Source organism: Bufo bufo, chromosome 6 (assembly GCF_905171765.1).
Source record: "Bufo bufo chromosome 6, aBufBuf1.1, whole genome shotgun sequence".
Classification (NCBI taxonomy): Eukaryota; Metazoa; Chordata; class Amphibia; order Anura; family Bufonidae; genus Bufo; species Bufo bufo.
The window spans coordinates 53666174-53692921 of record NC_053394.1 but is presented as its reverse complement, the minus strand read 5'-3'; the positions used below and the strand labels follow the sequence as shown (position 1 = coordinate 53692921).

The window sequence follows — 26748 nt, the reverse complement described above, 5'->3', positions numbered from 1 at the left end:
GACAGGGCTGAGAGGAAACTGTGGAGCAGATCCCAGAACAACAGTACCTACACAGACAGAGCCCAGGACTGCAGCGGTGAATGGAAAGCACTGGCTGCAGATCACCGCTGAACACAACACCCGGGACCGCGGTGGTAAGCAGGGGAACAACGGCGCACAGCAGCCGCTGTTACAGGCTTGTTTTTTGTCTGGGGAGCAATTATTAGTAGAAATAAAATGGCTGCCATCCTATTAGTACACATAAAACCTGTCCTAATCACACAGGACAAGTTACCTCAGAGCAGTGAGCTCCTCCTCCTCTCTGCTCTGCTTGTCAGGAATTATGATAATGAACAGTTTAATATTATCTATGTCTGATTAATGATGAGTGTCTGTAGGAATCGAGTTCTTGAGGAGACAATGTGCAGAGAGCGAGGACAGGACAGACTGTGGTAATGGAGACTGCATACAAGAGCTGATGCTCATTACCCACATCCCCATCCTCCTCTCTGTACTTCATGTCTCCTTATGAACTCCATTCCCACAGAGATGCAGCTGAAGATCCTATCAGTTGTATTCAGGATCATAATCACTGACAAGCAGAGCAGAGAGGAGGATGAGGCAACTTTTTAGTTCAGTGTCCTGAAGTAACTTGTCCACCTGTGTGAATAGGATAGGATTTGTGTGTACTAATAGGACAGCAGCCATTTTATTTCTCCTAATGATTGCCCAAAAGACTAAACAAGCCATTATAACTAGTGAAAGGTATTTTAAATATATTATATATATAATAAAGTGATATATAAGCATTTTTATTTTCTTTATTCCCGGAGAATCCCTTTAATCAAAAAAGCCACACATATGTACTGGTGTTCTCCCTGATCCCTACATAATATTGATGAAACTGGGACCCTTGTTTTCATAGTAACTAAAGATCCCAGGGGAGGGTTACCCATTACCAAATATATTTGACATGTCCCATAGATATACTACATACAGTTGCAAGAAAAAGTATGTGAACCCTTTGGAATGATATGGATTTCTGCACAAATTGGCCATAAAATGTGATCTGATCTTCATCTAAGTCACAACAATAGACAATCACAGTCTGCTTAAACTAATAACACACAAAGAATTAAATGTTACCATGTTTTTATTGAACACACCATGTAAACATTCACAGTGCTGGTGGAAAAAGTATGTGAACCCTTGGATTTAATAACTGGTTGAACCTCCTTTGGCAGCAATAACTTCAACCAAACGTTTCCTGTAGTTGCAGATCAGACGTGCACAACGTTCAGGAGTAATTCTTGACCATTCCTCTATACAGAACAGTTTCAGTTCAGCAATATTCTTGGGATGTCTGGTGTGAATCGTTTTCTTGAGGTCATGCCACAGCATCTCAATCGGGTTGAGGTCAGGACTGGGCCACTCCAGAAGGCATATTTTCTTCTGTTTAAGCTATTCTGTTGTTGATTTACTTCTATGCTTTCGGTCGTTGTCCTGTTGCAACACCATCTTCTGTTGAGCTTCAGCTGGTGGACAGATGGCCTTAAGTTCTCCTGCAAAATGTCTTGATAAACTAGGGAATTCATTTTTACTTCGATAATAGCAATCTGTCCAGGCCCTGAAGCAGCAAAGCAGCCCAAAACCATGATGCCCCCAACACCATACTTCACAGTTGGGATGAGGTTTTGATGTTGGTGTGCTGTGCCTCTTTTTCTCCACACATAGTGTTGTGTGTTTCTTCCAAACAACTCAACTTTGGTTTAATCTGTCCACAGAATATTTTGCCAGTACTGCTGTGGAACATCCAGGTGCTCTTGAGCAAACTGTAAACGTGCAGCAATGTTTTTTTTTGACAGCAGTGGCTTCCTCTGTGGTATCCTCCCATGAAATCAATTCTTGTTTAGTGTTTTACGTATCGTAGATTCACTAACAGGGATTTAGCTGACACTCTAGGATTCTTCTTCACCTCATTGAGTAGTCTGCACTGTGCTCTTGCAGTCATCTTTACAGGACGGCCACTCCTAGGGAGAGTAGCAGCAGTGCTGAACTTTCTCCATTTATAGACAATTTGTCTTACTGTGGACTGATGAACAGCAAGGCTTTTGGAGATACTTTTATAACCCTTTCCAGCTATGCAAGTCAACAATTCTTAATTGTAGGTCTTCTGAGAGCTCTTTTGTGTGAGGCATCATTCACATCAGGCAATGCTTATTGTGAAAAGCAAACCCAGAACTGGTGTGTGTGTTTTTATAGGGCAGGGCAGCTGTACCCAACACCTCCAATCCATCTCATTAATTGGACTCCAGTTGGCTGACACCTCACTTCAATTAGCTCTTGGAGATGTCATTAGTCTAGGGGTTCACATACTTTTTCCACCTGCACTGTGAATGTTTACATGGTGTGTTCAATAAAAACATGGTAACATTTAATTCTTTGTGTGTTATTAGTTTAAGCAGACTGTGATTGTCTATTGTTGTGACTTAGTTGAAGATCAGATCACATTTTATGACCAATTTGTGCAGAAATCCATATTATTCCAAAGGGTTCACATACTTTTTCTTGCAACTGTATGTTTATGGTCAGAATTTTTTTTCATAAAGTGAAATCAAATCTGTATTTGTCAACTTTTTTCTAGTAATATAGCAATAAAATGTATTAATGGGGTGAGGTAAAAACCTATCCTAGAATGTGAGGTTGGTATGCCTTGTGTACTAATAGGCACTATATTAACCCCTTAAGGACCTGCGCCGTACATGTAGGGCGCTGGTGGACGTGACTTAAGGACCAGCGCCGTACATGTACGGCGGGCTGATCGGGTGGGTGCAGGAGCTGCGCCTGCCCGATCAGCGGCAGGGGTCCAGCAGCCACTGATAGTCAGACCTCTGCTGTATGCGCCGAATTCCGCGCAGGTGCAATGTTTGATGCATAGTAACATAGTTTTAACATAGTAACATAGTTGATCACAAAAAACTGTGAGGTAGAAGGGGGGAAGAAATTCCTTCCCGACTCCATTCAGGCAATCAGATAACTCCCTGGATCAACGACCCCTCTCTACTAGCTATAGCCTGTAATATTATTACACTCCAGAAATACATCCAGGCCCAACTTCAACTCTTTTAGTGAACTTACCATTACCACCTCCTCAGGCAGAGAGTTCCATAGTCTCACTGCTCTTACCGTAAAGAATCCTCTTCTATGTTTGTGTACAAACCTTCTTTCCTCGAAGCGCAGAGGATGTCCCCTTGTCACAGTCACAGTCCTGGGGATAAATAAATGATGGTAGAGATCTCTGTACTGACCCCTGATATATTTATACATAGTAATTAAATCTCCCCTCAGTCGTCTTTTTTCTAAAGTGAATAACCCTAATTTTGATAATCTTTCAGGGTACTGTCATTCCCTCATTCCCGTAATTACTTTAGTTGACCTCCTTTGAACCGTCTCCAGCTCTGCTATCTCTGCCTTGTTCACAGGAGCTCAGAACTGTACACAGTACTCCGTGTGTGGTCTGACTAGCGATTTTGTAAAGTGGTAGAACTATGTTCTTCTTAGGCTACTTTCACATTAGCGTTTTTCTTTTCCGGCATAGAGATCCGTCACAGGGGCTCTATACCGGAAAAGAACTGATCAGGCATATCCCCATGCATTTTGAATGGAGAGTAATTCGTTCAGGATGCATCAGGATGTCTTCAGTTCAGTTGTTTTGACTGATCAGGCAAAAGAGAAAACCATAACATGCTACGGTTTTATCTCCGGCGAAAAAAACTGAAGACTTGCCTGAATGCCGGATCCGGCATTTTTTTCCATAGGAATGTATTAGTGCCGGATCCGGCATTCAAAATACCGGAATGCCGGATCCGTCCTTCCGATCTGCGCATGTGCAGACCTCTAAAAATGAGAAAAAAATAAATGCCTGATCTGTTTTGCCTGATGACACCGGAAAAACGGATCCGGTATTGCAATGCATTTTTCTGGATCCTGATTAGTCTGAAAAATGCCTGATCAGTAAGAAAAAATGACATACGTTTGCATACAGTTTGCCTGATCAGGCAGTCAGTTCAGGCAACGGAACTGCCTGCCGGAATCAAACAACGCAAGTGTGAAAGTACCCTTAGTTTGCTGTTCACTAAAATTCCTAGGTCCTTTTCCATGTCAGTGTTACCCAGTGTTTTACCATTTAGTATGTACGGGTGATTTGTATTATTTCTACCCATGTGCATAACCTTACATTTGTCAGTGTCATTTGTCAAACCTCATCTGCCATTTCTCTGCCCAAGCCTCCAATCTATTCAGATCCATTTGTAGCAGTATACTGTCCTCTTCAGTGTTAATTACTTTACACAGTTTAGTATTATCTGCAAAAATTGATATTTTACTGTGCAAGCCTTCTACAAGATCATTAATAAATATATTGAAGAGGATAGGGCCCAGTACTGACCCCTAAGGTACTCCACTAGTGACAGTGACCCAATCTGAGTGTGTACCGTTAATAACCACCCTCTGTTTTCTATTACTGAGCCAGGTACTTACCCACATACAGACATTTTCTCCCAGTCCGAGCATTCCCATTTTACATACTAACCTTTTATGCGGTACAGTGTCAAATGCTTTGGAGTAGTCCAGATATTCGACATCCATTGATTCACCGCTGTCAAGTCTAGAACTTACCTCATAGAAACTGATTAAATTAGTTTGACATGACCGATTCCTCATGAAGCCATGCTGATATGGCGCTATTTGCTTATTTCATTGAGGTGCTCCAAGATTCCGGGTTCTGTTTTTGGACCCTTTTTGCATATTTGCACAACATTTGCTATGCGCCAATCATGTGGAACACTCCCTGCCAGTATGGAGTTCTTAAATATCAGAAATAAGGGTCTGGTAATGACAATACTTAATTCTCTTAGGAACCCGAGGTGTGGGGAAGGGGGGGCTTGTGCCATCCGGTCCTAGCGATTTGTCTATTTTAATTTTTTTAAGATGGCACTGTACTTCTTCCTGGGTCAGACAGGATACTTTTAATAGGGAATTTACTTTTACATTCTGCATTTCATCTGACAATTTATTTTCTTCAGTGAATACAGTGGAGAAAAAAATATTTAATAGCTTTGCTTTCTCCTCATCGCTCTGTGCAACTCCCCCCTCATCACTCTGTATACTTATACTTTTTACCATTTACCGTATATAATTGAAGAACATTTTAGGGTTAGTTTTACTCTCTTTGGCAATGAATCTCTCGGTCTCTAGTTTGGCCGCTTTTATTTGTTTTTTACATATTCTATTTTTTTTCCTTATAGTTTTTCAGTGCTTCCTCACTACCCTCCTGTTTTTAGTGATCTAAATGCTTTCTTTTTGTCATTTATTGCCTTCTTTACAGTTCTAGTTTTCCACATTGGTTTCTTCTTGTTCTTTAAACTTTTATTCCCATGAGGTATGTAGCTTTCACAATTCGATTTTATGATGCTTTTAAAAATATCCCATTTTGTGGCTGTATTTTTAGTTAGTTAGTTAGGCAAATTGCTTAGTTGGCTAAATTTAGCTTTTTTAAAGTTTGGTATTTTTGTTACTCCCTTAAGAAACGCTCTTTTGAATGACAATTGGAAGGTTATTACTTTATGGTCGCTATTTCCCAGGTGTTCCCCGACCTGCACATCTGTTGTTCTGTCAGGTCTATTAGTTAATACTAAGTCTAGTATGACCATCCCTCTAGTCGAGTCCACTACTAAACCAGTTGGGAAAGGTAATTGTCTTTGGTTATTGCCAGGAACCTGTTTCCTTTATGAGATGTACAGGTTTGAGTTTCTCAGTCTATATCTAGGTAGTTGAAGTCCCCCATAATAACGACCTCGTTATGATTTGCCGCCTCACCTATCTCGTTTAGTAGCAGATTGTCTGTGGACTCTGGTATATTAGGTGGTTTTCACTGAACGCAGCCGCAACACATTCGGACATAATCCGCACACGCTCGTTTGCAAGGGGACTAAGTGTATTACAGTGTTTAATACACTTACAGCCAATGCACACACGCTCGTCTGCAAGGGGCCTAAGCGTATTACAGTGTTTAGTACATTCACAGCCAATGCATTACAATACAGAAGTATTGTAATGCATTGTAAAGGGGATCAGATGCCCAAAAGTTGAAGTCCAAGAGTGGGACAAATAAATAAAGTGAAAAAAAAAAGTGAAAAAAAGAAAGTTTTACAAAAAAAACTTGTTCACTGGAGACCAGAACTGTACACAGTACTCCATGTGTGGTCTGACTAATGATTTGTAAAGTAGTAGGAATATGTTCTATATGATGGAAGCGCTCAGTGCTTCTGGCACCCCCTGAGAGCTGGACCGCCCTTCCCCCCCTTAGTACGCAACTGGATGCAAGTAGTTACTAAAACAGATATGGCAGAAGAGGTCACAGGTCCTCTTTAAAGGGGTTCTCCGGGAATAAAGAAAATAAAATTGCCTAAAATATTATTTTATTATAAATATATTCCCAAATACCTTTCATTAGTTATAATGGCTTTTTCACGAACCAGCGGGAGTGAACCCACTGTGCTACGTGTCCTACCTCCTCTAAGTGCGTTGTCTAGGTGAACCCCTCAATCTTCACAGTATCCCTGATGGTGGGGATAGACTTTCCCGAGGGGAACACCAGGTCGCTACCTCTTGAGGAGGATAGTCACACAAGGCAGCTGGTCCAGGCAGACCAGTAGGTACCTGAGAAAGGTACCAGAGGTACTAGCGTTGTCAGCAGGCTGTCGTGACCAGGAGCAACAGTGCAAGACCAAAAGATGACACAGAGGTAAAGTAAGACAGGCAATAGGTCAGGGCAGGCGGCACAGGTACAGGTCAGGTAATCTGGATCGGCAACAGGAGAGTCAAGGCAAGCAGGCAGGGATGAAACAGGTAGCAGAGTCCAGGAATACGAGTACTAGTCAGGAACACAAGCGGATATCAGGAACCATAGCAGGACACAAGGATCTTGACACTGAGGCATCTGGGAAGGGGCCTGAGCCACTTATATATGTGTAAGACCGTGAAGCGGAGAGGGCTCCCCAGGATACAGCGAAGCCACAGATGATGAAAGCAACTCCAACACCAGCTTTTATGAAAACAGAAACTTTAGTGAACAAAAGTATTAAACACAATCTCAAATGTAGTGAACATATAATAAAACATATAATAAAACCTGGACGCCAAAACCCAGACACCACTTGCGTTAATTTACCTATTGCGGGCACAGCTATCACTGCCCCGCCGTACAGCTTATTACCCTAGGAAACGGGAACAATTGTGTGGGGTGCAAGATACAGGCGCCTGCGGTGTAGCACAAGAGCTCACAATCTTACAGGTGTATACAATAGTTTCCCTTCCCTTCTTCCTAAACGACACCGTGACACATGTCCGTGACACATACTCCCAGTCAAGACGCTGGACTAACTGAAGTTTGCAGTGAAGTCCCTTGTTGATCCAGGAGCGAACTATAAACTTATAACTAGTAGGTCCTGGTGTTGAGTAATTTCAGAATCTTTGTAGCACAATCCTTGCAGCACAATCCTTGCAGCCCGCCTCACCCTAACTGACTAACTAACTGCAGGCTAGATCACAGTCTCTAGTTTTCTTCCAGGCAACCACAATAAACTGCGGTGCGTGCACGATCTGGCTTACCTACCCGCATCTGTTCTTCATCCGATGGTGACTTAAACCAAATAACAAGTCTGTCCATCCACAACTAGGCCCTGCAGGGTATGTAGCTCCGTTTTACAGCTATTCCAGCCTTCTGGGAACTGATCCTCTCTTTCCTGGACGACATCTGGATTGCTGACAGTCATCAGTCACTTCCAACTTTGATTCTGGCCACTCCAGGTCTCACTGACGCCTGGATGCCACTAGATGCTTCCTTCCAGCGCTTGTCTCTGCATTACATGTCTGCCAAGTCATTTCCTGGTTCTTCTTCAGCTAGTAACCACACCTCTCAATGCATATTCAATTATTTGCAGTATGTTAGCTGTGTGGGGACAGTGGCCTCTTGTGGCAATTCTAATAAAGTAATGTGTGCAGAAACAGTATGAGCTGTTTCTCCATCTTACATATGCGCAGGAGGGCTAGGATTGGTCAGCGAGGTAACAAGACCTAACCCATAAAGCCCAGGAAGTGATGCGCGCCAGCCCTTAAGGAAGTGCTGCAGGAAACAAGCCGCAAGCATGCTGTGGACAGGGCTGAGAGGAAACTGTGGAGCAGATCCCAGAACAACAGTACCTACACAGACAGAGCCCAGGACTGCAGCGGTGAATGGAAAGCACTGGCCGCAGATCACCGCTGAACACAACACCCGGGACCGCGGTGGTAAGCAGGGGAACAACGGCGCACAGCAGCCGCTGTTACAGGCTTGTTTTGTCTGGGGAGCAATTATTAGTAGAAATAAAATGGCTGCCATCCTATTAGTACACATAAAACCTGTCCTAATCACACAGGACAAGTTACCTCAGAGCAGTGAGCTCCTCCTCCTCTCTGCTCTGCTTGTCAGGAATTATGATAATGAACAGTTTAATATTATCTATGTCTGATTAATGATGAGTGTCTGTAGGAATCGAGTTCTTGAGGAGACAATGTGCAGAGAGCGAGGACAGGACAGACTGTGGTAATGGAGACTGCATACAAGAGCTGATGCTCATTACCCACATCCCCATCCTCCTCTCTGTACTTCATGTCTCCTTATGAACTCCATTCCCACAGAGATTCAGCTGAAGATCCTATCAGTTGTATTCAGGATCATAATCACTGACAAGCAGAGCAGAGAGGAGGATGAGGCAACTTTTTAGTTCAGTGTCCTGAAGTAACTTGTCCACCTGTGTGAATAGGATAGGATTTGTGTGTACTAATAGGACAGCAGCCATTTTATTTCTCCTAATGATTGCCCAAAAGACTAAACAAGCCATTATAACTAGTGAAAGGTATTTTAAATATATTATATATATAATAAAGTGATATATAAGCATTTTTATTTTCTTTATTCCCGGAGAATCCCTTTAATCAAAAAAGCCACACATATGTACTGGTGTTCTCCCTGATCCCTACATAATATTGATGAAACTGGGACCCTTGTTTTCATATTAACTAAAGATCCCAGGGGAGGGTTACCCATTACCAAATATATTTGACATGTCCCATAGATATACTACATACAGTTGCAAGAAAAAGTATGTGAACCCTTTGGAATGATATGGATTTCTGCACAAATTGGCCATAAAATGTGATCTGATCTTCATCTAAGTCACAACAATAGACAATCACAGTCTGCTTAAACTAATAACACACAAAGAATTAAATGTTACCATGTTTTTATTGAACACACCATGTAAACATTCACAGTGCTGGTGGAAAAAGTATGTGAACCCTTGGATTTAATAACTGGTTGAACCTCCTTTGGCAGCAATAACTTCAACCAAACGTTTCCTGTAGTTGCAGATCAGACGTGCACAACGTTCAGGAGTAATTCTTGACCATTCCTCTATACAGAACAGTTTCAGTTCAGCAATATTCTTGGGATGTCTGGTGTGAATCGTTTTCTTGAGGTCATGCCACAGCATCTCAATCGGGTTGAGGTCAGGACTGGGCCACTCCAGAAGGCATATTTTCTTCTGTTTAAGCTATTCTGTTGTTGATTTACTTCTATGCTTTCGGTCGTTGTCCTGTTGCAACACCATCTTCTGTTGAGCTTCAGCTGGTGGACAGATGGCCTTAAGTTCTCCTGCAAAATGTCTTGATAAACTAGGGAATTCATTTTTACTTCGATAATAGCAATCTGTCCAGGCCCTGAAGCAGCAAAGCAGCCCAAAACCATGATGCCCCCAACACCATACTTCACAGTTGGGATGAGGTTTTGATGTTGGTGTGCTGTGCCTCTTTTTCTCCACACATAGTGTTGTGTGTTTCTTCCAAACAACTCAACTTTGGTTTAATCTGTCCACAGAATATTTTGCCAGTACTGCTGTGGAACATCCAGGTGCTCTTGAGCAAACTGTAAACGTGCAGCAATGTTTTTTTTTGACAGCAGTGGCTTCCTCTGTGGTATCCTCCCATGAAATCAATTCTTGTTTAGTGTTTTACGTATCGTAGATTCACTAACAGGGATTTAGCTGACACTCTAGGATTCTTCTTCACCTCATTGAGTAGTCTGCACTGTGCTCTTGCAGTCATCTTTACAGGACGGCCACTCCTAGGGAGAGTAGCAGCAGTGCTGAACTTTCTCCATTTATAGACAATTTGTCTTACTGTGGACTGATGAACAGCAAGGCTTTTGGAGATACTTTTATAACCCTTTCCAGCTATGCAAGTCAACAATTCTTAATTGTAGGTCTTCTGAGAGCTCTTTTGTGTGAGGCATCATTCACATCAGGCAATGCTTATTGTGAAAAGCAAACCCAGAACTGGTGTGTGTGTTTTTATAGGGCAGGGCAGCTGTACCCAACACCTCCAATCCATCTCATTAATTGGACTCCAGTTGGCTGACACCTCACTTCAATTAGCTCTTGGAGATGTCATTAGTCTAGGGGTTCACATACTTTTTCCACCTGCACTGTGAATGTTTACATGGTGTGTTCAATAAAAACATGGTAACATTTAATTCTTTGTGTGTTATTAGTTTAAGCAGACTGTGATTGTCTATTGTTGTGACTTAGTTGAAGATCAGATCACATTTTATGACCAATTTGTGCAGAAATCCATATTATTCCAAAGGGTTCACATACTTTTTCTTGCAACTGTATGTTTATGGTCAGAATTTTTTTTCATAAAGTGAAATCAAATCTGTATTTGTCAACTTTTTTCTAGTAATATAGCAATAAAATGTATTAATGGGGTGAGGTAAAAACCTATCCTAGAATGTGAGGTTGGTATGCCTTGTGTACTAATAGGCACTATATTAACCCCTTAAGGACCTGCGCCGTACATGTAGGGCGCTGGTGGACGTGACTTAAGGACCAGCGCCGTACATGTACGGCGGGCTGATCGGGTGGGTGCAGGAGCTGCGCCTGCCCGATCAGCGGCAGGGGTCCAGCAGCCACTGATAGTCAGACCTCTGCTGTATGCGCCGAATTCCGCGCAGGTGCAATGTTTGATGCATAGTAACATAGTTTTAACATAGTAACATAGTTGATCACAAAAAACTGTGAGGTAGAAGGGGGGAAGAAATTCCTTCCCGACTCCATTCAGGCAATCAGATAACTCCCTGGATCAACGACCCCTCTCTACTAGCTATAGCCTGTAATATTATTACACTCCAGAAATACATCCAGGCCCAACTTCAACTCTTTTAGTGAACTTACCATTACCACCTCCTCAGGCAGAGAGTTCCATAGTCTCACTGCTCTTACCGTAAAGAATCCTCTTCTATGTTTGTGTACAAACCTTCTTTCCTCGAAGCGCAGAGGATGTCCCCTTGTCACAGTCACAGTCCTGGGGATAAATAAATGATGGTAGAGATCTCTGTACTGACCCCTGATATATTTATACATAGTAATTAAATCTCCCCTCAGTCGTCTTTTTTCTAAAGTGAATAACCCTAATTTTGATAATCTTTCAGGGTACTGTCATTCCCTCATTCCCGTAATTACTTTAGTTGACCTCCTTTGAACCGTCTCCAGCTCTGCTATCTCTGCCTTGTTCACAGGAGCTCAGAACTGTACACAGTACTCCGTGTGTGGTCTGACTAGCGATTTTGTAAAGTGGTAGAACTATGTTCTTCTTAGGCTACTTTCACATTAGCGTTTTTCTTTTCCGGCATAGAGATCCGTCACAGGGGCTCTATACCGGAAAAGAACTGATCAGGCATATCCCCATGCATTTTGAATGGAGAGTAATTCGTTCAGGATGCATCAGGATGTCTTCAGTTCAGTTGTTTTGACTGATCAGGCAAAAGAGAAAACCATAACATGCTACGGTTTTATCTCCGGCGAAAAAAACTGAAGACTTGCCTGAATGCCGGATCCGGCATTTTTTTCCATAGGAATGTATTAGTGCCGGATCCGGCATTCAAAATACCGGAATGCCGGATCCGTCCTTCCGATCTGCGCATGTGCAGACCTCTAAAAATGAGAAAAAAATAAATGCCTGATCCGTTTTGCCTGATGACACCGGAAAAACGGATCCGGTATTGCAATGCATTTTTCTGGATCCTGATTAGTCTGAAAAATGCCTGATCAGTAAGAAAAAATGACATACGTTTGCATACAGTTTGCCTGATCAGGCAGTCAGTTCAGGCAACGGAACTGCCTGCCGGAATCAAACAACGCAAGTGTGAAAGTACCCTTAGTTTGCTGTTCACTAAAATTCCTAGGTCCTTTTCCATGTCAGTGTTACCCAGTGTTTTACCATTTAGTATGTACGGGTGATTTGTATTATTTCTACCCATGTGCATAACCTTACATTTGTCAGTGTCATTTGTCAAACCTCATCTGCCATTTCTCTGCCCAAGCCTCCAATCTATTCAGATCCATTTGTAGCAGTATACTGTCCTCTTCAGTGTTAATTACTTTACACAGTTTAGTATTATCTGCAAAAATTGATATTTTACTGTGCAAGCCTTCTACAAGATCATTAATAAATATATTGAAGAGGATAGGGCCCAGTACTGACCCCTAAGGTACTCCACTAGTGACAGTGACCCAATCTGAGTGTGTACCGTTAATAACCACCCTCTGTTTTCTATTACTGAGCCAGGTACTTACCCACATACAGACATTTTCTCCCAGTCCGAGCATTCCCATTTTACATACTAACCTTTTATGCGGTACAGTGTCAAATGCTTTGGAGTAGTCCAGATATTCGACATCCATTGATTCACCGCTGTCAAGTCTAGAACTTACCTCATAGAAACTGATTAAATTAGTTTGACATGACCGATTCCTCATGAAGCCATGCTGATATGGCGCTATTTGCTTATTTCATTGAGGTGCTCCAAGATTCCGGGTTCTGTTTTTGGACCCTTTTTGCATATTTGCACAACATTTGCTATGCGCCAATCATGTGGAACACTCCCTGCCAGTATGGAGTTCTTAAATATCAGAAATAAGGGTCTGGTAATGACAATACTTAATTCTCTTAGGAACCCGGGGTGTGGGGAAGGGGGGGCTTGTGCCATCCGGTCCTAGCGATTTGTCTATTTTAATTTTTTTAAGATGGCACTGTACTTCTTCCTGGGTCAGAGAGGGCACTTTTAATAGGGAATTTACTTTTACATTCTGCATTTCATCTGACAATTTATTTTCTTCAGTGAATACAGTGGAGAAAAAAATATTTAATAGCTTTGCTTTCTCCTCATCGCTCTGTGCAACTCCCCCCTCATCACTCTGTATACTTATACTTTTTACCATTTACCGTATATAATTGAAGAACATTTTAGGGTTAGTTTTACTCTCTTTGGCAATGAATCTCTCGGTCTCTAGTTTGGCCGCTTTTATTTGTTTTTTACATATTCTATTTTTTTTCCTTATAGTTTTTCAGTGCTTCCTCACTACCCTCCTGTTTTTAGTGATCTAAATGCTTTCTTTTTGTCATTTATTGCCTTCTTTACAGTTCTAGTTTTCCACATTGGTTTCTTCTTGTTCTTTAAACTTTTATTCCCATGAGGTATGTAGCTTTCACAATTCGATTTTATGATGCTTTTAAAAATATCCCATTTTGTGGCTGTATTTTTAGTTAGTTAGTTAGGCAAATTGCTTAGTTGGCTAAATTTAGCTTTTTTAAAGTTTGGTATTTTTGTTACTCCCTTAAGAAACGCTCTTTTGAATGACAATTGGAAGGTTATTACTTTATGGTCGCTATTTCCCAGGTGTTCCCCGACCTGCACGTCTGTTGTTCTGTCAGGTCTATTAGTTAATACTAAGTCTAGTATGACCATCCCTCTAGTCGAGTCCACTACTAAACCAGTTGGGAAAGGTAATTGTCTTTGGTTATTGCCAGGAACCTGTTTCCTTTATGAGATGTACAGGTTTGAGTTTCTCAGTCTATATCTAGGTAGTTGAAGTCCCCCATAATAACGACCTCGTTATGATTTGCCGCCTCACCTATCTCGTTTAGTAGCAGATTGTCTGTGGACTCTGGTATATTAGGTGGTTTTCACTGAACGCAGCCGCAACACATTCGGACATAATCCGCACACGCTCGTTTGCAAGGGGACTAAGTGTATTACAGTGTTTAATACACTTACAGCCAATGCACACACGCTCGTCTGCAAGGGGCCTAAGTGTATTACAGTGTTTAGTACACTCACAGCCAATGCATTACAATACAGAAGTATTGTAATGCATTGTAAAGGGGATCAGATGCCCAAAAGTTGAAGTCCAAGAGTGGGACAAATAAATAAAGTGAAAAAAATAAGTTAAAAAAAGAAAGTTTTACAAAAAATTTAACGTTTCAAGTAAAAAAAAGCGTCCTTTTACCAAAATAAAGGAAAAAAAATTTGGAAAAAAAGAAAAGAAGACATATTAGGTGTCGCCGCGTCCGTATCGACCGGCTCTATAAAATTATCACATGACCTAACCCCTCAGATGAACACCGTCAAACAAATAAAATAAAAACTGTGCTAAAAAAAACACTAAAAGTGCAACACCAAGCGATCAAAAAGGTGTAAGCCCCCAAAATAGTACCAATCTAACCATCACCACATCCCACAAAAAATTAGCCCTACCTAAGACAATCGCCTAAAAAATTAAAAAAGACTATGGAGACACTAAAACATAATAAACTTTTATTTTGTTAAATGTAAAAAAAAAAAAAAAAGTAGACATATTAGGTATCACCACGTCTGTAACAACCTGCTCTATAAAAATAGCACATGACCTAACCCCTCAGATGAACACCATAAAATAAAAAATAAAAACTGTGTCAAAAAAGCTATTTTTTGTCATATTTCATCACAAAAAGTGTAATAGCAAGTGATAAAAGTCATATGCACCCCAAAATAATGCCAATCAAACCGGCATCTAATCCCGACAAAAATTATATCCTAACTAAGACAATTGCCCCAAAAATAAAAAAACTATTGCTCTCAGACTATGGAGAAACTAAAACATGCTTTTTTTTGTTTCAAAAATTATATTATTGTGTAAAACTTAAATAAATTTTAAAAAGTTTACATATTAGGTATTGCCACGTCCGTAACGACCTGCTCTATAAAAATATCACATGACCTAATATCACATGACCTAACCCCACTGTAAAAAAAAAAAATGGTGTCAAAAAAGCAATTTTTTTGTCACCTTACATCACAAAAAGTGTATTTCCAAGCGATCAAAAAGTCATACGCACCCCAAAATTATACCAATCAAACTGTAATCTCATCCCACAAAAAATGAGATCCTAGCTAGGACAATTGTCCTAAAAATATGAAAACTATGGCTCTCAGAATATGGAGACACTAAAACATGATTTTTTTGTTTCAAAAATGCTGTTATTGTGTAAAACTTAAAGGGGTTCTGCAGTTTTTTTAAATGATGATCTATCCTCTGAATAAATCATCAGCATCTGATCGTCGGGGGTCTGACACCCGGGACCCCTGCCGATCAGCTGTTTGAGAAGGCAGTAGCTCCGCGGCCTTCTCGCTGTTTACCGCAGGCCCAGTGACGTCACGACTAGTATCAATGGCCTGGGCAGGGCTAAGCTCTTTTCACTTGAATGGAGCTTAGCCGCGCCCAGGCCAGTGATAATTAGTTGTGACGTCACTGGGCCTGCGGTAAACAGCGAGAAGGCCGCGGCACTACTGCCAGCGCCGCTGCCTTCTCAAACCGCTGATCGGCAGGGATCCCGGGTGTCGGACCCCCGCCGATCAGATGCTGATGATCTATCCAGAGCATAGATCATCAGTTTAAAAAAACTGCAGTACCCCTTTAAATAAATTTAAAAAAGCATACATATTAGGAATCGCCACATCTGTAAGAACCTACTGTATAAAATTATTACATGGCCCAGCACCTTGCATCCAAAAAATGTGTAATACCAAGCGATCAAAAAGTCATATACACCCTAAAATAGAACCAATCAAACCGTCATCCCATACCGAAAAAAATTTGCCCCTACATAAGACAGTTGCCAAAAAAAAAAAAAAAAATAGGCTTTCAGAATATGGAAACACAAAAAAATATATATTTTTTAAAAATGCTTTCTTATGTAAAACTGAAACAAACAACCCAAAAAATTAGTCACATTTGGTATTGTCGCGTCCGTAACAACCTGCTCTATAAAAATACCACATGATCATTGTAAATAACAAAAAATAAAAACGGTGCCAAAACAGCTATTTTTATTTACCTTGCCTCACAAAAAGTATAATATAGAGCAACCAAAAATCATATGTTCCCTAAAATAGTACCAACAAAACTGCCACCTTATTCCGTAGTATCTAGGGTTGAGCCCGAATATTTGAAAAGTGAATTTTTTTCACGAATATCGGCACTTCGAGAATTTGCGAATATTTAGTCGTAATGACGAATATTCATTATTTTTTTTATCACAGTACATATCAGGTGATCATCCCTCACTTCTTCTAGCATGTGGGCCAATGAGAAGGCTTTGTCACAGCTTAGCAAGATCCCTAGAAACCAATAGAAAAGTTGCCTACCCCACGCCAGTATTTCGCACGCATTACGCAAATAATACATTGCCGATTTTCGCAATCAAGATTGTAATCTCGAATTTGAGAATTCACGAATATATGACGAATACTCTATAAAATATTTGTGAAATATCGCGAATTCGAATATTGCCCCTGCCGCTCATCACTAGTAGTTTCCAAAATGGGGTCATTTCTTTGGAGTTTCTACTCTAGGGGTGCATCAGGGGGGTCTTCAAATGAGACATGGCAACTTAAAATTATCCCAGTGAAATCTGCCCTCCAAAAACCATATGACATTCCTTTCCTTTTGCGCCCTGCCGTATGCCCGTACAGCAGTTTACGACCACATATGCAGTTTTTGTAAACTAAAGAACCAGAGCAATAAATATTTAGTTTTGTTTGGCTGTTAACCCTTGCTTTGTTAGCGGAAAAAATGGATTAAAATGGAAAATCTGCCAATAAAGTAAAATTCTGAAATTTCATCTACCTTTTCCTTTAATTCTTGTGGAACACCTAAAGGGTAAAGAAAATGTGTAAAATCAGTTTGGAATACCTTGAGGGGTTTAGTTTCTAAAATGGGGCCATTTATGGGTAGTTTCTATTATGTAAGCCTTACAAAGTGACTTCAGCCCTGAACTGGTCCTTAAAAAATAGGTTTTGGAAATTTTCTGAAAAATTTCAAAATTTGCTTCTAAACTTCTAAGCATTCTAACATCCCAAAAAAAGTAAAATGTCATTTACAAAATGATCCAAACATGAAGTAGACATATGGTAAATGTAAAGTAATAACTATTTTAGGAGATATCATTATCTGTTTTAAAAACACAGAAATTGAAATTTTGAAAATTGTGAATTTTTCCACATTTTTCAACATTTTTGGGAAATTTGGTATTTAAAAAAAAAAAGAAATATTTTGACTCAAATTTATCACTGTCATGAAGTACAGTATGTGACTAGAAAACAATCTCAGAATGGCTTGAATAAGTAAAAGCATTTTAAAGTTATCACCACATAAAGTGACACATGTCAGATTTGCAAAAAATGGCCTGGTCCTTAAAGGGAACCTGTAACCGGGATTTTGTGTATAGAGCTGAGGACATGGGTTGCTAGATGGCCGCTAGCACATCCGCAATATCCAGTCCCCATAGCTCCGTGTGCTTTTATTGTGTAAAAAAACTGATTTGATACATATGCAAATTAACCTGAGATGAGTCCAGCGTGAAGGAGCCCAGCACTGCCCCGCATCCTCAGAATCTCGTCCTTGCTCCCGACGTCAGAAAGCTAGAGCGACGTAATCTCGCGCTGCGCGCGCTTGCGCAGTTCGTTCCCTGAGGCCGATGCCAGCACAGGGAAGGAACACTATGACGACACTGCGCATGCTCTAGCTCGCGCATCGCGAGATTACGGCGCTCTGGCTTTCTGACGTCGGGGAGCAAGAACGAGATTTTGAGGATACGGGGCGGAGCTGGGCTCCTTCATGCTGGACTCATCTCAGGGACAGGATATGTATCAAATCATTTTTTTTTACACAAAAAAGCACACAGAGCTATGGGGACTGGATATTGCGGATGTGCTAGCGGCCATCTAGCAACCTATGTCCTCAGCTCTTTACACAAAATCCCGGTTACAGATTCCCTTTAAGGTGAAAAATGGCTGAAGGGAGTCCTGAAGGGGTTAAAGATGGTAGCACGTAAGACTACCATATAGTTCACAAATAAATAATTGAATTATCCACCATATTTTACTAAATGATTCTCAGTGATTTTAGGTTACTCCTAGGTTTCTCAAGGTAGGAGGCACTGGACAATTACCCAGTTTGCCAGTTACTAAAATATAACCTGGGAAATGAATGACAAAACTACAAGAAAAGATTTAACATTACTAGCGGAAGTTAAGTATCTCTGCCAATAACTGACAAGTGGAGATTAGCAGGATTTCACTTTAAAGCATTATATTTCCCCCATCATCCTATTTATTTCTAATTTCCTATTTAATTGTTGCATTGTTTTTTACAGTTGGTTTCCAAAGTTTCTATTAAAGACTCAGGGTCAGTGGACATTAACATTGAAAACACTAATGAAGGTAAGGCAAGATGATCTCAGATGTGTTGATTTTAGGGGAGTTCTCTGGGCTACGGATATTAATGGCCTATTAGGTCAATATCATATTAGTGGAGGTCCGACATCTAACACCCCCACCAATCAGCTGTTTCGGGCAGCCACCATCCCAGAAACTTTACAGTGGGCCGGCTGGAAGCAGCGAGTCCCATACACTCGCTCAAATCTAACTTAAGTGAATGGGAGCTGAGCTTCAGTACATCAGCACTACCCAGTGTCCTGAGCCTTCTGCTTCCACTCCATACACTGTAGTTTAAAGCTCCACAGCTTAAAACACCTGATTGGTGGTGGTGGTGGTGGTGGTGGTGGCGGTGTTGGGAGTCTGACCCCTACTGATCTGATCTGATCTTGATGACCTATCCTGAGGATAGGTCATCAATATCTTTAGCTCGGAGAACCCTATTAAAAAATTAAAGTCTACAACACAGGGCAGCAACCTGTGTCACCGTAGCAGTTGTGAATCTACAGCTCCCAGCATGCACACAAGTTGAAGTTAATAGAACGTGCTGGGAATGCTAGTTTCGAAACAGCTGGGGTGCTGTAGGTTGCTAACTCATGGTTTACAGAGCTCTGCAATTAAAAATTGTTGAATTTTTTGGTATGACAATATACAAAAAAATTGATGTAGCATTATAAGTTGGACTAGTGTGGTATGGACTAATGTGGTATGAAGGTACACAAATGACGAGGCTCCTGGGGTAGCACACCCATAAGGTCATCTTCGTCCTCGTGCTTTAACCCTTTGCCAGCACCACATTAAATCACTTAGTGTGCCTCTGTATGTTCCATGAATAGCATCCAAAGAAGCATGCTATGATTTCTTTTATAGAACATATGAATAAACAGTCATACAAATGGACCAGAGATAAGGAAATTTCTATTTTTTCGCTTTGTGTCTGATTCAGCTAACTTTTCAATAAGATTTGATTTGTGGACAATACTACATGAATATAAAATGCTTTGATTGGCCTGAAAATTGGTATATGACACTCTGCGGTCTTATACGATTTTTTCTCTCTTGTTCTCTTGCTCTCTTTTTTTCATTTTACTCTTTCTCTTCTCCCCCTCCATCCCTTCCTTTTTAAGTTCTTTAACACAATGACAGTAACAGCAAATAAACTGGCACTGACACAGCTATGGGGACAAATGATGTTTAAAATACTGTGGCTTTTTAGGAACAAGCATTCAAAACTTATGCCTTAGTGGGGGCAGATCCATGACCCTGTTAATGCACATACACATGTTAATGTCCTAAGAAACAGTGGCCTGTTCTGCATTATTGTCCAAAAATTATTTATAATTATTATAATTATTCTACAGATCGGGTGGCTCACCTGTCCACTCTCATGTATGAGGTGCACAGGTCTATGTGATTCACCTAGTCAGAGAGAAAAAAGAATATATATTGATTTGGTAAAGACTCTCTATTTGGAAGCACTCAGAGGTATACACGGCGGTATAATAGGAGCTTTAATGTACAAAGAGCAATGAACCAGATTAAAACAAATAAATATATGTATAAAAACCCAAATAGATTACAGTTTTATAAAAGGCATCTCAAGTTCATACACTACGTCTAATTCATAAAACACTTAAAGCTTTTAGAATCAGATAAAAAGTACTGTAGGGATTTGCTCTGGTAGACAGGCTAGCGGAGGCATTATAGAGGCAACCACAAAGTCTTTAACTTAAACAGTTCAGTGTTTAATTCACACACAAGGAAAAACAAAAAGTGACATTTTGCAGTCTAGGTGTTTGTTCACACCATGAAAAGTCCACAGAACAAAAACCTTCACCTGGTTTGCAGTTTCTCCACCTGTGGTCCACAGCAGGCTTTATTGGCCTGTTTCTCAGCATGCGGCTCCCAGACCTTTTGCACGTCACAAGTTTTCAGATCCCAAAACACACAGCGACTGACAGCGCTCCACTGTCAGAGAGGAGTAATCCACACACAGCTGAGACTGCTGGCTGGGTTTGATATAGGCCAATAAAGAGTCGGCCTGGAGCGTGTGGAGAAGCCACCCACCTAGCACTTTGTTTACTCCCAGTAAGAGCCGGCCCGGATCAGCTTACAGCCATTCTAAAATAGTAATGTGTCAACCAGCACTAACTGCCGCTGACACTTGAAAATACCAGCTCTTACTTCACCGAGGCCAGGAACCTCGGTGACACATACCTTCTGTCAACGACGGACCCTTGCGTTTTTCTACAGTACATATCAAGAAACCACTGGAATGGCTAGTAGGGATACTGCTTGAAAACCAGTCCTTCAAAATTAATCTCATAATAGTCAGGAGATATTTTCAAACATATGTTGCAACAATGTAAAGAATCAGTGTACATCCAGAGCAAGGGTTCAAAATTCCGGATAGTCTCCTCATGGAGTGCTATTTAATCCTGGCGTACACTGAACTGGATGTAAATTGATTCTTTACATTGTTGCAACATATGCTTAAAAATATCTCCGGACTATTATGAGATTAATTTTGAAGGACTAGATTTGAAGCAGTATCCCTACTAGCCACTGCAGTGGTTTCTTGATATGTACTTTTTATCTGATTCTAGAAGCTTTAAGTGTTTTATGAATTAGACGTAGTGTATGATCTTGAGATGCCTTTTATAAAACTGTAATCTATTTGGGTTTTTATACATATATTTATTTGTTTTAATCTGATTTATTGCTCTTTGTACATTAAAGCTCCTATTATACCGCCGTGTATACCTCTGAGTGCTTCAAAATAGAGAGCGCCGGTCTTTACCAAATCAATATATTATAATTATTCTGCCCGTATTTATGGACACACGTGTTGATTGTCAGATGAAACAGTGGCTTGTTCTGGATGGGTCTGGAAATATGTGATGTTTTGTACACTTGTGCAAACTTCTCTGAGTAAGGGGCGGGGAGAGGCCTCCCGATCAGACACACGGGTGACAGGTGTGTGATCACCAAAAGTTTAGTCAAGCTGCAAACAAAGTGGAATCATAAGATTGCTTGATGCTAATTATAAGCCTGTCATTATGTAAGCAAGCAAGCATAGAGCTTGTCATGTTTGCCAGAATGCCAGAGGAGACAGTTCTTTCTGGTTCCACCCTCCACTGCAATGATTAGTCATCATGGTCAGTGTCATCATCACCATAGTATTTATTAGACTCCTACTCCTCCACCATTGACTCCTCCTCCTTCTCCAGTGGCAGATACTCCTCTTCATCCTCTACTTCCTCCTCCATTGGACTTTCTCCATAAGGGCTCCCAACAGCTACAGGGCAGCCAGCAAAATATGTAAGCTGTTCTTCTTTTGCTGTACCTTGTTGAGTCAGTGTGAGCTGATAAAAATCGGGGTGATGACATTGTTCATGGCGCAGTTGTTCCTACTGACAAATCTGGTGGCCTCTTCAAAGGGCTTCAGCAGGCAACAGATGTCTCTAATGAACTGCCACTGCCTGACCTCAAAACATGTTCCCTGCTAAGGTGGTATGGTGCATAATAAAATCTCTCACTGCTGTACACCACTTGTTCAAACGCTCTAGAACAGGGGTAGGCAACCTCCGGCACTCCAGCTGTTGTGAAACTACAACTCCCAGCATGCATACTTGCTCTGCTCTTCTACGAATTCACATAGAACTGAATAGAGCATTTCATAACAGCTGGAGTGCCAAAGGTTGCTGATCCCTGCTCTAGAATATGTAAGGTGGCATTCCAGCAAGTTAGAATGTCTCAAATCAAGAGGTGCAATGGCAGAATGCTTTCCTAGGTCCCCTACTTCCCCCTGAACCTCCTTATGACAATCAAAACACTGACTGTTCTTACACAAGTCATCAACAGGGAAACTATCTTGAGTATGTTCCATAGCGTGCGCAATTTTGTTGCCTCTTCTCAATAAAAAAGAAGGTTCCCCACCAGGAGGGGATAGTGAAGACAGAGATGATGTAAGTGAAAGGCTTCCCTGTAGCAAGAAGAGTAGGAACAGGAGGAATTCTTTGACCCATGGCTCCATGAGTCCTATATATAGAAAATGTAAAATCACAGGTTTGATACATAGATTATTGAACTGTAACAAATTTGCAAGTGTTTACCCAGATCATTTACAGATAGAAGTGCAGTTAAATGTCCCGCCCTTTATACAAACACATTACACACTGATATTGACAATTTACAATGGTAATATAATGTATTGAATGAAACTGCTATATTAAAGGGCATTTGTCAGAAGATTTGTACCCACAAAACTGGTTGATCTGTTATATGTGCGCTTTGCAGCTGAAGGCACCTATGTTGGTCCCATGTTGATATGTTCATCATTTCTACTGAGACAATTTTTTTTTTTAAATATATGCAAATGAGCCTCTAAAAGCAATGGAGTGTTGCCCTTCCTCCTAGAGGCTCAGCTCTCTCTGCAACTGCCATGCCCTCTTTGATTGACATGACCAGGCAGTGTAAATGTGATCATGCCTGGCCCTGACTTCTAAAGTCTTTTGTTACTCCGTGTGCCTTACTGACCAATCCCCCTTAATTCAGTAATATGTGTTCTCTTAAACTGCATGGTATCTTGAAGTAATACAATGGGGGACATTTACTAAGCACGTTGCACCAGAATTATGGCATGAAATGCACCAAAATGAATGGAATTTTGATTTGTGCCAAATATATCAACTGTTTTCTCCAGAATATTGACCACAAGAATGCATCACAACAGAAATTAGTTATAAATGTCAAAACCTGAGATTGTTGCAGGGTTTTGTAATATAGAACTTGCCAGCAGCTGCATGCAACACAACTCAGAGCACTCAGTTCCTAACTCTCTATGCTTTCCCTGATAAAAGCCTAAATATACCTAATTATATCCCTAGAATCAATTCACTCATCTCTAAAATGGACCCTTAGTATGTTATGGGTGATGTATTGTGGATCCATGCACTAGATCTATGAGGCTAAAAGTGGCTTTCAGTCAATTATTTTTTCTTTTATCACAGATATCCATGGAAAAGTTACCTTGAACCTTCCTTTGAGTGCAAGCACTTCTATGTTTATTCATGCCCTTGTTTACATCATGCTGCCTAATGGAGAAATGTTAGCAGATAATGCAAAATTCACTGTACAAAAATGTTTCAAGAATAAAGTAAGTTCCTTAAGTAATATATTACTGACTCCACTTTTCCAACAGTACGGGAGACCGGACATTTTATGCCCGTAACTTTGCTAATTGTAATACCTCTGGGGTTATATATATGGCTCAATGTGACTGTGGACTTAAATACATAGGTAAAACCAAGAGGATTTTTATAAAACGAATCCTTGAACACATCGGGGATATTCGCAATAAACGGGATAAACCCATTTCAAGACATGTATGGAATAGACATGCAGGATCTGTCAAAACCATACATTTCTCGATGATTGAGGTAATAAAAATGTCCAAAAGAGGTGGGGACTTAGACAAATTATTAAAACAAAAAGAATTAGGTTGGATTTTTAGGTTAAATACTGTCACACCAGCTGGTTTAAATGAATCTATTGATTTTGCGTGCTTCATTTAAGACGTCCTATCTATCTTTTAGGATCATTATATCCTTTGTGTATCATAATAAACATTCAATCGGGGGGCCAATCTCTCTATTATGGGCCCCAAATATATTTTTGCCAATCACCCCTTAATAATTCAAGTAATTTATAAATTGGATACATAGAGATTAAGTTATCAGCCTGATATACCTAAATAAATATTTATCTAACAATCTTTAACTGGTTACCGTTACTTAATCTTTTTTCTATATGTGGCTGAAAACAATATATAGTAGGACATCTATATTTCCGCCTTATAGTCAGCCTTTTCTATGTCTTTGTTCTGCTCCCCCTTAATGGCTGTTATGTTACACTACGTAATCGGCCTGACCTAATAGTCATATGACCGGCTCGGTTTGATAAATCACATGACCGGCACAGTGGTCACGTGGGTGCGCCTGATGTCAGACGCTACCTGCTTCGCTTCCCACAGAGGATTACGTGCCAGTGTATGACGTCGGACATCATCCGGCACTGAGATCACGTGGGATCCCCATGTGACCCGATACCCGGAAATAACAGTTTAAAAGGCAAGAACGCCGGCAATAACTTGCTGCCTGTCTGCCGGACGCTATCTTATTTGTGTCACCACGATGCTACCACCGTTATTGGCATCCAGACTTTTGGACACCACCACCGGCCTACCTATCTAGCCATAAACGGGCATGCAAGTATTACCGGCGAAAACTATCTGATACCACTTAACATTGTATATTGATGAGTGATGTTATATCCTTGATGTGGATCGGTAGCTGTTATTGAGCTGATTAAACAGCTAATACTGTTATGCCATAGATGTCAGATTTATCTGTATCCTACATCTGATATGTATTATAGGCATAATTTTTGGCCTGGTACAAACAAATAGACATAGTCCTACTATAATAGACTGAGGACTATATACCTAAATAAAAGTTTTGGTTTATCCCAGTCTGGCCATAGCCTGAAGCACGAGACACGTGAATGATTCTAGGTTTTTTCTATCAGTACCTAGATCATCTTCATTCATTTAATATCTCCTGCTACACTAACTGACTTGATCATCTTATTAACCACCTCCGGACCGCCTAACGCAGGATCGCGTTCCGGAGGTGGCAGCCCTGCGCACAGTCACGCATATATGCGTCATCTCGCGATGGCCGAGATTTCCTGTGACCGCGCGCACACAGGCGCGCGCGCTCACAGGAACGGAAGGTAAGAGAGTTGATCTCCAGCCTGCCAGCGGCGATCGTTCGCTGGCAGGCTGGAGATGTGTTTTTTTTAACCCCTAACAGGTATATTAGACGCTGTTTTGATAACAGCGTCTAATATACCTGCTACCTGGTCCTCTGGTGGTCCCATTTGTTTGGATCGACCACCAGAGGACACAGGTAGCTCAGTAAAGTCCCACCAAGCACCACTACACTACACTACACCCCCCCCCCGTCACTTATTAACCCCTTATTAGCCCCTGATCACCCCTGATCACCCCATATAGACTCCCTGATCACCCCCCTGTCATTGATCACCCCCCTGTCATTGATTACCCCCCTGTAAAGCTCCATTCAGATGTCCGCATGATTTTTACGGATCCACTGATAGATGGATCGGATCCGCAAAACGCATCCGGACGTCTGAATGAAGCCTTACAGGGGCATGATCAATGACTGTGGTGATCACCCCATATAGACTCCCTGATCACCCCCCTGTAAAGCTCCATTCAGATGTCCGCATGATTTTTACGGATGCACTGATAGATGGATCCGATCCGCAAAACGCATCCGGACGTCTGAATGAAGCCTTACAGGGGCATGATCAATGACTGTGGTGATCACCCCATATAGACTCCCTGATCACCCCCCTGTAAAGCTCCATTCAGATGTCCGCATGATTTTTACGGATGCACTGATAGATGGATCCGATCCGCAAAACGCATCCAGACGTCTGAATGAAGCCTTACAGGGGCATGATCAATGACTGTGGTGATCACCCCATATAGACTCCCTGATCACCCCCCTGTAAAGCTCCATTCAGATGTCCGCATGATTTTTACGGATGCACTGATAGATGTATCCGATCCGCAAAACGCATCCGGACGTCTGAATGAAGCCTTACAGGGGCATGATCAATGACTGTGGTGATCACCCCATATAGACTCCCTGATCACCCCCCTGTAAAGCTCCATTCAGATGTCCGCATGATTTTTACGGATGCACTGATAGATGGATCCGATCCGCAAAACGCATCCGGACGTCTGAATGAAGCCTTACAGGGGCATGATCAATGACTGTGGTGATCACCCCATATAGACTCCCTGATCACCCCCCTGTCATTGATTACCCCCCTGTAAAGCTCCATTCAGATGTCCGCATGATTTTTACGGATGCACTGATAGATGGATCGGATCCGCAAAACGCATCCGGACGTCTAAATGAAGCCTTACAGGGGCGTGATCAATGACTGTGGTGATCACCCCATATAGACTCCCTGATCACCCC

At 41.2% G+C, this 26748-nt stretch overlaps 1 protein-coding gene across 3 annotated transcripts in view; it reads left to right on the top strand.

Moving 5' to 3' along the window:
* LOC121004843 (alpha-2-macroglobulin-like protein 1) overlaps window positions 1-26748 on the top strand; it is a 263914-nt gene that overhangs the window by 146367 nt on the left and 90799 nt on the right. For all 3 annotated transcript variants that reach the window (XM_040437234.1, XM_040437235.1, XM_040437233.1), the window contains exons 13-14: window positions 18610-18676; window positions 23683-23828. In XM_040437234.1, the coding sequence (XP_040293168.1) occupies window positions 18610-18676; window positions 23683-23828 (213 nt within the window). The remainder of the gene's footprint in view (window positions 1-18609; window positions 18677-23682; window positions 23829-26748) is intronic.